At 39.5% G+C, this 15,002-nt stretch overlaps 1 protein-coding gene and 1 non-coding gene across 2 annotated transcripts in view; both read right to left on the reverse strand.

Annotated features, from left to right (window-relative positions):
* Positions 1 to 100: 100 nt before the first annotated feature.
* Trnac-gca (transfer RNA cysteine (anticodon GCA)) lies at positions 101 to 172 on the reverse strand. The gene has a single exon. It is a non-coding gene; the product is annotated as a tRNA-Cys (tRNA).
* A 4,078-nt stretch (positions 173 to 4,250) lies between these two features.
* The window catches only part of LOC137997256 (cyclin-L2-like), a 35,380-nt gene continuing 24,628 nt past the window's right edge, over positions 4,251 to 15,002 (reverse strand). Inside the window, exons 4-12 of the mRNA XM_068843136.1 lie at positions 12,611 to 12,695; positions 12,375 to 12,413; positions 11,699 to 11,763; positions 10,413 to 10,512; positions 9,581 to 9,643; positions 8,014 to 8,055; positions 6,372 to 6,540; positions 5,468 to 5,585; positions 4,251 to 4,974 (exon numbers count right to left, since the gene is read on the reverse strand). Of these exons, the coding sequence (XP_068699237.1) occupies positions 4,446 to 4,974; positions 5,468 to 5,585; positions 6,372 to 6,540; positions 8,014 to 8,055; positions 9,581 to 9,643; positions 10,413 to 10,512; positions 11,699 to 11,763; positions 12,375 to 12,413; positions 12,611 to 12,695 (1,210 nt within the window). The 3' untranslated portion in view covers positions 4,251 to 4,445. The remainder of the gene's footprint in view (positions 4,975 to 5,467; positions 5,586 to 6,371; positions 6,541 to 8,013; positions 8,056 to 9,580; positions 9,644 to 10,412; positions 10,513 to 11,698; positions 11,764 to 12,374; positions 12,414 to 12,610; positions 12,696 to 15,002) is intronic.

The raw sequence follows: 15,002 nt of genomic DNA on the forward strand, positions 1-15,002 counted from the left end.
GGCAAAAGAAAAACGACGAAAAACGACGGAAACTCTCTTCACTAGCAAACCAATAATGAAAACAGACCTTAGAAAGAGTAAAATATGCCTTATACGAATGAGGGAGCAACCAGACTTGAACCAGTGACCTCTCGATCTGCAGTCCAATGCTCTACCACAGAGCTATGCTCCCCTCCAGGGATGTAACTTCTGAGCAGGATGTCCCGACCACACAAAGAGATGAAGCTTTGCTTTAGCGCTCCAGAAACCGCAATATCTTCTCTTGTTTAGGACAGTATACAAAATCATGAAAATCTATGGAAACCACCAGAAGTTCTAAACCAAGAATTCTCGATCTGCTATGGAAGGAGACCCATCAATTTACGGTATTTTCTATTTTGAACGGCTACTACGAAATATTTGTGGAAACAAAACGTAGCAGCCATCGCGTTCCTTACATGATTTTATATTTAGCACGTATAATCCACTTATCTCGAAAGTGGTCCGATCTCTCGTGTGGCTACATGATTGCGGACCTATTAGGAGAGTTGCGGTCATTAGGCCCAATCTGACTGGCCATTATTTGGCGGGACTTGTGTTCTAAATTTAGATATTACCGTAAACTGATGGACCAAGGCCAAATGAGACACTTATGAGTTGTGGGCTCTTAGCAATGTATCTCCCAGCACTGTTTGGTTGTCTCATCTCGGCAAATGAAGCACTCGGACGAATTTGTATATCACATACGGGGCAAAATTACTAAATGCTGCTTGGCTGAGACGGAGGGCATTTTTTTCTTAATCACGAGGGCAGTTTTGGTAATCAAGAGGGCACGATTAGTTGATCCTGATTGGTTAACAGTTTCTTATTTAGAGCAAGCGAAGTTACAAGAGAATCTTCTTCCAGATTCTGACTCTGATAAAACTTTATTTTTTCCATCACATATAAATTACATTTTAAGCGCTATTTCTGACAGCAACGATTTAAGCGTATTAAGTTCATTGTTATTTGTCGTGGCATTAGTGAACGGGCTTCTCTCAATAATTTTGTACTCGTGCAATTAAGGATTAATTCTCGGTTTTCACATGACGTCACGACCGCCATGTTGGTGCCCTAAACAAAGAAAAGGCGGCCATGTTGGTGCCCCGACCAAATCCTCTGGGAATTTAACTCTATTGTTATGCAAACGCTTCCTTTTGTTTTCGTTGAAAAACATGGTTGTTGATCACGTGAGTGAAAACCAGCAATTTCACTTGTATTCTTCGCGACTCGGGCAATTTTGTGAAAAACTTTGAAAGTACACGTGAAATTAATCCTTCATTGCCCTCGGGCCCATGCAATTACATAAAGAGAAACCGGCAGGGGACTTAGTGGCTCTGCGTTTGTTTTACTAGATTAGTAGCTCGGGGGTGCTTACTATTTGCACGAACCATCCAGGTGGAAATCTTAGGTGTAAGTATTAAATGCTGCAGCTTGTCCCAATAAAAGCTGGATAACGTAAATAATTTACTGGTATCAACAGGAAAGCCCTAAAGGGATAGAATTAAGACATTCATTGTACCAATGCATCATAATTTCTGAAAAGTTCTGAATGGAATGGTGTGTACCATTTGATATTCGTATTGGTAATCAAATGTTGACGCGTGAAATTAGGGAATAATTTCACACGCGTTTTGTCCAAATTCAAATAATTTCCCGAGCCTTTAGGCGAGGGAAATTATTTGATTTTGGACAAAACGCAAGTGAAATTATTCCCTAATTTCACGAGTATACCATTTGATTAGCTATTAATAACATGGGTGACAAATTACTCCTTAATTTTCAAGCCTGGACACCATTTTAGCACTATATGAAAAGTTGCCATGGCAACAATGAAATTTCACATGTGAAATTATAAATTAACGCTGAAATTTCGCGCCAAAATTAAGGAGTAATTTGTCACCCATATTATTATAACCGAAATTTCCGGATTTTCCGTGTAAATGGTAAATACCCCGGGTTTTCATTTGATTTGCGAATCGCTGTAGCGTATCGAGTATTCTGCACAGTATTGTACTATAATGAAGGGAGGGAGGAAAGTCATTAACTTCTGTCCAGCAATATAATGATTGCATTAGGTGCCTCTTTTTAATCTGAGTAAATATCGAAAAGGCAAAATCAACTCGTTTAGCCCACTACCACCGGTGGCTCAGTTGGTTGTATATCGGGCTGTCACGCGGGAGGTCAAGAGTTCAACTCCGACCGGACCAGCACACAGTAATAACTGAGGAGAAAGTGCTGACTTTGTAATTACACCCACAAATGATTAGACTTTAACCTCGTTTCGGATAAGGACTGTAAACCGAGTTCCCGTCTCATAGCCCTTGTTGAAAATCAAATAGTATGGGACGTTAAAGAACCCAGTCGCTTCTCGAAAAGAGTAGGGGACGTTGTCCCAAGTGTTGTGGTCTGACCTAATTAGCTGACCTAATCTGGTTCGGGGCATCGTTCACTTCCAGAAATTAATTGTAAACTGCGTAACAGGCAGTCTGGCCATAGTCCCCCACAAAAAGCATTGTGAAATAGTCCTGAAAAGCCCGGAGGGGGAGAGACTAACAACTTCACTTCACTTCACTTCACTACGAAACGCTTTTCATGACGGTTTAAGTGGCATCAAAGGAATGGGCTCCCCGCTAAGAAGACAGTCAACTTCGCCGCTTATAGCATAGGTCTAAAATGTAAATCACGTGACCAATAATGAGTTTGAGTTTGAGTGAGCCTTCAGCACTTGGCTGAGTAGCCTGACTTCTGGCTGTTATACAATTGTGGTCTCATTCACACAAAAGCCCCTCAAGCTAATCCTGCCAAACCGACCACATGCTGGAAAGGTCAGACCACAACACCGGGAACATCGTACCGGGTTCTGCAAAAATTGAACTGGCTCCCGGTAAAATGTAACAGCCTTCCCCAGGCTTATCTAGGGAATCTGCTCGAACTCTATGTTTCCAGGTGTTCTTTACGCTCTGCAGCCCAAATCATGCGGCAGAGGAATTTCATACCTTTTTCCCATCCCTAACTATTTCGTTGTACTTCCCTTCGAATACGTTGTTCTTGATTTATATACATGAAAAATTACTCCATTCTGATCGGCTAGGAGAAATTCAGTTTTCAGGTAATAAAGTGCAGAAACCAGGTAATTCAGTGCAAAAAAGGAGTAATAAACCAAGTATTCTGATTGGTCAATTAAGAAAGAAACTCAGAAAGCCACTCAAACGCGAGCCCCGGATGGCGCAATTGCGTGATATACGCGTGCGTTGCTTCTGCTTAACCATCTCAAATTTGTTCGTGTATATTATTTATAAGTAAGAAATGATTTTCCTCGTGCAAATTGGAATAAATAAGCACTTACAATAGACGACAAATTGCACTCGCCCGACATTTGTTCGTCTTTGAAAAAAATTACTCGTCCTTATTTAGTCCAAACTGCACTCGAAACTCATGTGATTGCCTATACTTTTAGGCCACAGGTCGCTTTCATTCAATTGTAAGTTTATAGAGGCTCTGAAAAATGCACATTGAGATGTAGGTTAAATTTGGTTCAACAAGAATACCAAAACTCATCGTGATTTGTACGACTAAGCAATTCCCCGTGGAGTATTTCGTCTTAGTCTTTTATACGAATCGGGGCGAGTGCTAATAGAGGACACTTTGCTTTTCCTCAGAGCCAAAATGCATTTTGTATGTACAATGGGCCCTTTGCATGAAACTGTCACATGGTATAAAATCTGCCCTGCTGAATGGCAAGCTACGCACTGGGACATCCAAAACAAAGAAAAGTCACGCTTGGATGGTTGAAATCGCTTTGTTTTGGAGGCTGTTGCATTCTTTCGCCATCATGGCGGCTTTTGTACAATGTACCACGTGACAGTATCGTGCAAAGAGCCCATTGTCGACTCTGGAGGCAGGCGTACACCAACCGGACCCGTTGTTCGCCTCATTACTTGCCATGTAAATAATATGAAACACCCATCAAGGAAATAAAATTGAAGTTTACCACAAAGATTGCATTATCATTAGTCACTGCCTTCTCCTCTACATAATGCTATAGCTAGCGACGTGGTTTAAAACACTTAAACAATAAAATATCGAGACAAAATACCCAGGGGTACTGTGCTTGAATGAAAAAAAATTATTTGAAAAATGTGCTAAGCCAATTTTTTTGCAGTCAATTCCCCGCAATGGGACAAAAAAAAAAGCCCTACAAAATATAACAAAGCAAACAAATACACAGATTTAGAAACAGCAACTTTATTTTACAGGCAAACAGGTCTTCTGCAACTGAGTGGATTGATAGTTCTATGGAGAATGAACGGTATGTCGTGCAGATCTTACGCGCAAAAAAACATTTACAACGAGGTAAGGAAAAAAAATACATAAACCGAGTTTCCACCAGGGAGGTTTTTATACAAAAACATCAAATAACACCGTCATCTGCGATATCTTCCATGTTCGCGTCCTTTATCCTTTGACCGGTAGTCCACTCCATTTCGGTTACGGTGTCGGTCGCCTCGTTTTTTCGTTTCTCGGTCGCGTTCGTATTTGCCACGATGTTTTTTCGACCTCTCTGGACTTCGACTCCTACTTCGCGATCTGCTTCGGCTGCGAGAGAACGGTGAACTGCTCCGTTCCCGCGTTTTTTCCCTTTTATAACTGTTTAAACTACCATCAGTTCTCGCTTTTTTCCGAACATACTCGCCGTCGTACTTCATGGGGCGCATTCGTTTTTCTTCGTCCCTTGCTCGGACGGGGCTTCGTCGTCGTTTACTCTTGACAGCCTCCTTATGTTTCTCTGGGCTTTCGTCGCTGCTTTCCGACTCACTTCTACTTACAATGTCTGGACTAATTGAGATGCTGAAACTTTTTGATCGGCTACGACTTCGGCTATGTGTTCGGCTTCCCGACCGGCTACGAGAACGTCTATCAACTGGCGATCGGCTTCGACGACCCGCTTCAGGGCTGCAAGAAGAAAACGGACAAAACCGTATCGTTCTTAAGTACTATGACCACCCGAGATACACTGAACAATTTTAACACGTTCAAATGATAGCAAACGAGATAAGCCCATTTATCATTGAAAGATATAGTGAGTTTATGGATAGGATGCATGCAAGCTCTCTCGGGGTTAGCTAGCCCCATAACTCCTTCAAGTAAGGTTCCCAACAAGTCTTGCGACACAGAAATTGCTAATAATTTCGCGAGCATCACAACAGTGCATTCCAGTTGCAGCTTTCGCGCTCGACTTAAGACGATGGTTTTCGTCTGCGCTAACTGAAGCGCGAACCCAATGCAATTTAGAGACAAAATGCGTTTAATTCCTCTCTTTGTTCTTTGCCTCTGTGCACAAACACGCACACCCACCATTATTGGTTCTGGGTTGAAATCAGAAAAGCTAATGAACCAACGTACCCAAAGGAAGATTGAATCAAGTCAACAGAGGAATACTATTTACCGATCTTTGCGACTCGGCTTGTTGTCTTGTTCCGTCTTCGACGAGCTTTTCTTTTTGCTATCGGCTAGGTTAACAGCAGTGGGCGGCGATACTTTACCAGGCGAGGAAGGCCTTGATCCTAAATGAGATACGAAGGGAGGAAAAATAGCTTATTAGGCTAAAATCTTAAAAACAGTATACTACCTGAGATCTCTAAATAGGGCACCTGCGGGACAAACCTGTGATGACGGAAATAATATCCAGCACATAATCCACAAATCTAGTATCCGCTGTCTACATAAGAAGGTTGCCCTCCTTATACATAAACAGACTAAACTGAATAGAGTGTAATGTGAAGTGCTCGGTTTCTATCCGACGATAAAAATCGAGCACTTCACATTACACTCTATTCAGTTAACTCTGTTTAAAATATAAGTGCTACACGGCCAACGTTTGTATAAAAGTAACGTTTCCTCCTTATAGATAGTTTAGTTACAGATAGGAAAGGAAAATTTGTTTGGGACCAGCCATAAAATTTGTTGCCTTCATCAAATAACGCTATTATTGGTACAACTTTAGAGGGGTTAAATCGTTTGGCTTTACTGGCGCAGTTTGAAAGCCTGCAAGTTTAATCCGAGGCGAAAGGTTGCGTAGCTGGCGGGTAGCTAATAACGAACCGGCGGAGGCTTCGCGGATAGTTTTTTTTTGCCAGGTACGCAGGCTATGTCGGAACAAAAATGAATCGAAGCAGGGTTCCCTACTTGTGGCACAAAACTCATAACCTGAATTAGCATTCAGGAAGAAATATGCCCAAAATATCCAAACAAGTATCGGTTAAGACTCGCTCTTGAAGAAGTCGCACCTTCTTCTTAAAGTAGTAGTCCTTTGGGCACATTGTAAGCCACGATGTAAATCGTCAACGTACCTGTTGCAGGCCTTGATTCACCCCTCAACGCTGATGTCCCCCCTGTGGGCGACAAGTTAGGGGTTGAGTTTCCAGCGGTGGCGGCCCCATCTTGTTTATTCTCCTTCTTTTTCTGTTCAAGGCCCTTTCGAATTTCTGCCACAGCTTTTTGAAGCGTATCCATGTTGGCCTACGAGTTCAAACAAACGTTCAGCACCAGCCCTGCTTATTGAAATGCTCTAGGGATTTTCAGTTCTAAGCAAAACGATGTATCGAAATAATTTAGTGATACAGTGATCTTTGAAGGCCTGTGCTGTCCATCCGTGGGATATGGATAGTAGAATTTTACGGTACGAAGAATGTAAGGACTGCAGTCCCTTAGCTAGTGGACGTGATCAGGGTTTATCTTTAGTCATTTAGCCTTTTTTTTGTAAGAAAGAGTAAGCAGTCTGTTAATTTACTTTGAGTACGATAGTTAATTGGTATTTACAGGCACATAGTTTGCAAGCTTTAAATACCAACAAAACTAAGGTTTGTTTAATACACGCCAAAATTAGATGCGCGCCAATTTTGATAAGCTTCACAAAAGTATCGCGCTGCTCTTCTCCCCAACTTTAACAACACTTGTGTCTTAGAATACCTCGGCTACTGGGGTAAAGATAACAGGTACATTTTTATCCTAACCTAAAAGAAACCCTCAAAAGGGGCCGTGTCACCAAATTTTGCCAAATTCAACGACTGGGAACTGGCAACGAAATCAAGCGAAACGTAAAAATTATAACTACTTCAAACATCAAAGGTTTGAATAAAACACTAAACAGAAAAGGAAGCAGGGATGGGCGAAACTAAATATGATTAAAACGGATTGCAGATGGCGTTTCTGAAAACTATTTAGCAGAACAGTTTTTGCAAGGGTTAATCTTTGTTGTTTGAAAAATACATTTCGCATGCTCGACGGACAAATTTTTGTCACGAGGCTTCGCTTTGTGTCCTTTAAAAGTGATTTCTGAGTTACCGTTAAGTTGAATAGCGAGTAGGGGGCGAGCAATTGGTAGAAAACAACACAAGCTGTACTGCACTGCAGTGACACAGCCTCCTTGACATCGTTGGAAATACATATATGCGTAGACTTAACGAATCCTCTAAGAAGTGTCTGAATTTTTTTAAACAAATCATATAGGGGAGATTACATGGACGCGCGGAGATACGAAATTTCTCTTCGAGTGTTAAAAAATATTTCACGAGTGAGCGAAGCAAACGCGTGGAATATTTTTCAATACCAATGAAATAATAAATCTTTTCAAGAAAGGCATCGAAAGGCGCAATCTTTATATCTAACCATAGCAACAGTGATCTTTTCACGTGTGAATAAAATATTATCTTCACGTGTGAAGATATCATGTTATCGCGCGAAAGTTCCCTTGGTATTTCATTGGTGTTTATATAATAACCAAGGATCTCTTGCCTTAGGTGACACTGATATCTTTTTTATTTAAAGAAATAACGTTATTTGGGTTTCTGTGATCAGCTTGTCCTGGACTAGAGAGAAAGTCAGTCACAAGAGACCATAGCGCATGAGAGTGAATCAATTGCCTTGGCTCATCAAAATCAGCTTCTGTAGAAAGTGAAAACATGTATTGTGACACAACATCTGGATATTTACCTTCGATCTTGTATAGAGACTCAAAAGTGTCAAACTTATTTCCTGAAAAGGGAAGAAACTGATTAAAAAATGAACGAAAGCAAAGCTGGTTCTCTGCAATGCAATCCACGGGATTCACGTTTAAAGATACAACACAATCACTTATATGATAACGTTTTCAATTTGCTTCAGTTGGAATGAGAAGTGCACCTTACCTGAAATGTATTTTACCCGCGCATTGATCAAAAACTCTTAAGAAATTTTTTTTTCAATGGTGACTCGGAGATACTAGGAAAAAATTCCGAGTGCTCCTGTAGCAGGAGTCGAACGTACGACCTTCTGATTACTGAATTAACTGAAGAGAGTGTAGTGTAACGTGAAGTGCTAGATTTCTATCCCATATGAACCATGTGAGCGTTAGCCCTACTGATGGAACTGGGCCCACACAAGGTTCGGATGCTCTGCCACTGTCCAAAAGGACACTCGTCAGTGGTGGCTCGGAGACACTCGGAAAAATCCGAGTGCTCCTTTGCAGGAGTCGATTAACCTACGACCTGACCTTGCTCGGTATCTCAGCCACTGAGCAATAGGACACTCGTGAGAGCTACGTAGGTCATTAAACTAGGTTCAGATGACAATTGTTCCGCTATACTGCTAGGACCAAGAGTCCACCACCAAAGAGTAACTATCTGGTTTCAGGTTTATCCCCATCAGCGTCAGAAAAGTGTCTATTTTTAAACCAAGTTTTGCGGGGAAATAAACAATTCTCGGTTTTCACATGACGTCACGACCGCCATGTTGGTGCCCCTAAACAAAGAAAAGGCGGCCATGTTGGTGCCCCGACCAAATCCTCCGGGAATTTAACTCTATTATTATGCAAACGGTTCCCTTTGTTTTCGTTGAAAAACATGGCTGTTGATCACGTGAGTGAAAACCAGCAATTGATGGTTTCCATCTGACGTCACGGCGGCCATGTTGGTGAACAGAACAATGCAGTAAAATGTCTTTTTGGGAATTTGACTTTCAAATTATTATGCAACTTGTGAGGCCATTTTCTATTGTTTTGTACACCAACATAACGTCTCATCACGTGGATGCAAACCAAAGAGTTTGAATTGGGTACAGCATTCAGTTAGCCGATCTGTTCTATTATTTATTTTCCTGCAAAACTTCGTTTAAAAAGAGACACTAACTTTTCTGACGCTGATGGGTACTAAGCCAATCTACGTAAATCCGTCTCTTAGGTGATGGACTCTTATCAGGACTGAAATTGTCAAAACGGTGCAATTTCGCTGTTGAAATGAATGACTGAGATGGAAATTGTTAACCCCGGAAGATAACGCAAGTAATCAATTAGCACAATAAACACTATTATATAGACCTTATTCATAAATGGCGGTCAATATATAATTCTTTTGTCGAAGTGCAAAATTACCCTAGCAAGCCTCGATACCATACAGTGAATTGAAAAGAATTCGTGCTCTAAAATGAGGCTTGGTAGGCTAATTTGCACGTGGACAAAAGAATTATAAATGTGACCGACATTTATGAATAAGGTCTATTGTTAACAGAAAATACCAAAACGAACCTCAAGATCTTCTAACCTCGCACCAAATAATTCCCACCAGGGCGGTCTGGTTGGTAAACAAATCTATCAAGAAGGACATTTAAATGCATTAGCTTATACTAGCTTTGCACACTTCTTGAGTATAAAACTTTGAGACGCTCGAGGATGTACGTTTCATTAAAGTTCAGTTCCAATAAACAGTTAAGTTATCGTCCATCACAAATCACTGAAGTAGAACAGGTTTATGGGTCACATCCAGTTCCCGTTTTAATGGTCCAAATAATTGACAGCAGTAACAAATGAAACCATCGGTTGAAAGTTAAACTTCAGAGTCCATAGAAACCCCTCAGATATTGAATATTACCCTTTGCTCTTAAGACTCTGCTGAGCTTTTCTTTTGTCAGTAATCTGTTGGCCAACTGTCAGTAAACTGTTAGTAACATGTCGGCCCACAGTTTATTGACGGTAAATTAGGGGAGCTCTTGTTCAATTTTACCAAATTTTGTATGGTAATACAAAATAATCATTCTGATCATTTATCAAGAACTTTTAATGGAAACTTGAAGATTTTACATTATCTAATGCCAAACGATTAATAGGTCAGCCCTTAGGGATGAACAGGTTAACTTAAAAAAACTCTTTACATACAGGTTTGCGAGACTCTAGCTCCGACAACCTCTCAAACAATGAAATGCGATTCAGTAACAATTGAAGTACTTCTAAGGGTTTAAATTAAGTAACTAAGCCAATTACGAATTTGAAAATGGTTCTTAAGATTTAACGGTCTTCAAAGGGGGACAAGAACCCTGATCTTTCTTGCAAACACTTTTGAAGACTAGTAAAAAATACATACCCCAAGTTGTCTTGCCGAGAGGAAAATGCAGGCACAGCCAATAGTCTCTGGAGGGTATCTTACAAAAACATTGGTTCTAAAACTATCATTCATAAAATTCCTGTAAGAGAAATAAACACTGTTATCAGTTAAACATTCCCAGCTATATATAACTGTTCATAACAAGTCATTGCATTTGCAAATTTGCTGGCACAATGTAATTCTATAAAACCATAGAAAATTGTCATCATAATTATACCAAATTAACACAAGACACAGATCTCAAATTAACTTCAACCTTTATACATGTACATAAGGAGCCAGATCATATAACTAACTTTTTGAGTTTTGCTTCTTTCAATAGTTTAGGGATATTGTCACTTTATTCGGTGTTGATTTCCATGGTAAACAAATTATTAATCATTTGGTAATCTTGATTTGACCACCTGCAAACTAAAGAGCTCAGGGATCATGGCTACAACATTGCTTTGCTCTTGACAACAAAAATTCATGTTCAGAAAGCAAAACATCAACCTGAAGTAATTCTTACTACTACCGAAATCACTTAGCTGTTTGCAACCCGAAAAAAATGATCAATTGCATTTGAATTTTGACTTGCTCACGTGACCAGTTGGAGCGCCCCGATTTGTTACCTGTCATTCTTGATATGAATGAGGCCGTGAGAAAATAACGAAAGAGACCGCGGCATGTGATGAATGTGTACGAAGAACTTTGCACCGTTTGGAAATGATATGTGGTCACTGAAGGTTGAGCAGAGGGGGAGATTTTTCACGGTTGTTTACCATTTACCACAAAAATCCGGAAATTTGGGTTGGAATGTAAATGGTAAGCCTATTTTGGTCTTCCCAAATGGAAAATTTCTGGAGAAAACGGGATTTCTTGAAAGGTTGTCCAAGATTTCCAAACGGAAAACGTGTTTACCATTTGCATTCCCCCACCATTTTGCCTCCCTCCAGACTCTCTCGGTAACCTTGAACGGATTTTGTAAATGGTACACGCCGATCCCAACTAAATTTCCCATTCGAGAGTTTTTGCTTACCATTTGAACAAACCTAGTACCAACCGGTTTCTGCTTGTAAATGGTAAACAACCCACATATCATTTCCAAACAGTGGAAAGTTCTTCGTACAAATTCCTTTCAAGCTGTGGTTTGTTTCTTTTATATTTTTCCACAGCCTCCCTCACATCAAGAGTGACAAGTCACAAATCGGGGCGTTCCAAATGGTCACATGAGCAAGTCGAAATTCACATGCGATCATCATAAAAATCATACTTGCTCAACATACCATGCCTGCTGGGCCAGTAAAGTGTTAGTCTCACATTCAAGAATCTGGAGATACATGATAATAATCTATAGAGAGAAAAAAGAGAGTCAGTTTTCACAAAGACCCTTATTGCAAAGGTAAAACAAACCCTAATTGACAGAGTTTCACCTCATAAAAAAAAAAAAAAGATTTCAAATGAAACAAGAATCATTAACCTATTGACTCCTGGGAATGAAACGTGACAGATTTTACTCTGTCTAACGACAGTGAATTTACTTGTCAACAAGTCTAAGGGGCAAATGGATTTCTATATTTGCCTTTGAGATCAGATTCATTTTTTCTCCAAAAGGTCTGCTTTCACAATGCTTGACACCTGTACACAAGACCGCACTGCAGTTGCTGTCTGGTATCCATAAAAATGTCAAAACATGCATTTTTGCAGGCGAAATTTTTTGGGGACCAAAAAATATTATCTAGTCGCCATTTGGCGCCCATACAGAAAAGTTAATTTCGGACCCTGCGTCAAGACATTTAGAGGGTCTCAGAATCTCCAAATTTGTGTGAGCAAGCATAGCATTGTGTGAGCAAGCATAGCTGCACAAGTTTAAGTGCTGCAATCTTAAGCTCTCCAAAGCTTCTTCACTCAGTTTTAAACACATGAGCACTGGCGATTTTAAAATAATATTACACTGCTTACCTTGTGTGGGTGCTTGACATGGACACAGAAGCCAAGTTCCTAAAATTAAGCAGCCAACAATACACATCACTTATTGTTTTGTATAATGATTATTAAGGCATGAGGATGGACACTAAAAGTTAATCCACACTGCAGCAGACTCGACTGCTTTTTTTTTTTTTGGAGTCCTAGATTTTTGCAAACAACTTGACACAACATACATACATAAAGGCAAAATGTGATCAGATGTCACTGACCTTCAGCATCCGCCTTTCAGCTTTGATCACTTGGTTCTTAAGGTTAAAATAGGTGTTCCCCATGTACTCCATGGGCTGAATGGTCCTGGAGTAAGAAACATTATGTAGAACATGACATTTTATATCAATCAGCTCTAGAAGCCAAAATGACTGTAGATACAGTAATGCCTTGCTAACTCCAGACAAACAACCCCCAAATCTCCAATGCAATAATCAGTAGTTGTACAATGCGGATAGCAAGCAATAAAAGAAAGTTCGACAAAAATACTCCAGTCTTAAAAGTAATAGTCAGGTGTCAGTAATAATGAACAAATGTCTTAAATACTTAATTAGTAATAATCATTTATATATTCCACGGCGAAATTACAATCTCCACCAAGGTTAAGAGGTTCTCAGCATAGACTGGCCTATACAGAGTATTTCCAAAGTAACCACATTGCTGGTTTTAATTCACATGGACAACCCCAACATTTCAAACTGACTCAAGTTTGAACAAAAAGAGTTTGATTCTCACGGTCCCCACTTCATTGTTCAAGGCAATGAATGTGAACATCATGATCTCAATGAAACCAACGAAAGAAAAAGAGCTCGCTACCTAAAAGAATCCTTATTTCCTTACAAGATAGCTATTCTTAATTCAATAAAAGCCTTTATTCTTGTATTAATTTACTTCTGATACTATTATCTTATAAGCATGAAAAAAAAAAACCAACAAGCAATGCTCCTTGAATACGCATCTACTGCTTACCACAGAAAAAAACATTTTTGAACCCTCTGAAACCAAACTGAAGATAACATCCACAAAATTCAGGGCAAGTTTAAACTGCAACAGCCACTGCTAGCTTTCTTAGGGTTGCCCCACATCAAATTCTAACAATTAGTGCTAAACCTAACATCCTTCAAATTGGCTTTTTTGAGCCACTAAAACAAACCAACGTAGCAAGTACAAAATTAGGTAACCTGGAATTACATTACAATTCTTTATTGTTTAAGACACTGAGTCTCACAAGGATACAATACAGATTAGCTACATTTAACAAAAAAAATGCAAACGAAAGCCATTAACAGTAACAAAAAAAGTGACGCTATGCACACAAGAAGCAATGTTTCTAAGGAAAGAGATGTCAATACTATGTACAAAATTCATCTCGTTTTCTGCACCTAACCTTACTACTTCCTTTACTTCACTTACAACGATTACAGAAGCAGTACTGTTAGCAACAAAAGACAAGAAAAGTATTTTCGATGACAGGTGTTGAGGCAGTTTCCTTCAATTAACCTACACTAGGTCACTCACTCAAAAAAAAAATAAGAAGAAATTTATCAAGAAATGGCAGTAACTGTCTTACCCAGTAATGTTCTTTCATGTTCAAATAAATTGCTCTAGCAACTCTAATCATTTATAATTTAGCAACCATGTAAATCACTGTAAATGGCAAAAACCCTGGGCCTGTCAGGCATGTTGGAAATATGCAATCAGCATGGGTCTGAAAGGAAGGCTACACTTACCAAGGAAAACAGACAAACAATGAACCTGAAAAGACCCTAGAGACAACAAAGTTGGTGGTAATTTTAGCATCAGACAACTACTGTCTATGCAAACATCAAAGCTTGAATAGACAATTCAGAGAGCAGCATTAGAATAGCAACTTTAAGAAAAAGTTCAGTATGGCATACCGGTAACTTTTAAGTCAGAGTTTTGGACATATCACTCTGATCCATGCTGCAAATGAATCATTTGTACTTAATTTTCCTATTTCCCAGGGTGGTATTATTTCTGCCTTTGCTATGTTAAAGTTAAAAGAATTGCGAGCATATTCAAGTTCAGAGAGCGAGGTCATGTTAAAAGCTTGCTTGACCTTTATGGTCAGGACCAATGGTGTTTTTCCAGCTTTGATAGACACAGACAAGTGTAAGTTGGAGATACTAGAGCTGGTTTCTTTTCAAGACTTTTAGCAAACTTTGAAAGCTATTTTCAGAACTGTTAAAGCTGGCTAAAATTACCATCAATTTACCCTTCTCAACAGCAGGCCGTGAAATGGATTTCAGTATTCAAAACAGGATAATTGTAAGGTTAAGTTCATGCATTGACTCCTGCGAGTGAGACTTGATAGACACTACTCTGCATTAACCATAACTGATGTTTAGCTCTTCTAAATTGATCTGCTTAAAGTCTGTACATGATAAACTAGTTCTTGTTTTCACAAAGCTCTGACAATGTACATTGTGATCATATGTCTTAAATAAGGAAGTCTGAGTCGAATAACCTCGAAACACAAGAGTGAGACTTGCTACTGTAATTGTGATGCTATACTTACTTTAAGCATATGATATAACAGTGAAGTTTCAAAAGGACAAAAAGTCCAAATTTTTAAGTATTTCATTAACTTGT

The sequence above is a fragment of the Montipora foliosa genome, chromosome 3 (genome assembly GCF_036669935.1).
Source record: "Montipora foliosa isolate CH-2021 chromosome 3, ASM3666993v2, whole genome shotgun sequence".
Classification (NCBI taxonomy): Eukaryota; Metazoa; Cnidaria; class Anthozoa; order Scleractinia; family Acroporidae; genus Montipora; species Montipora foliosa.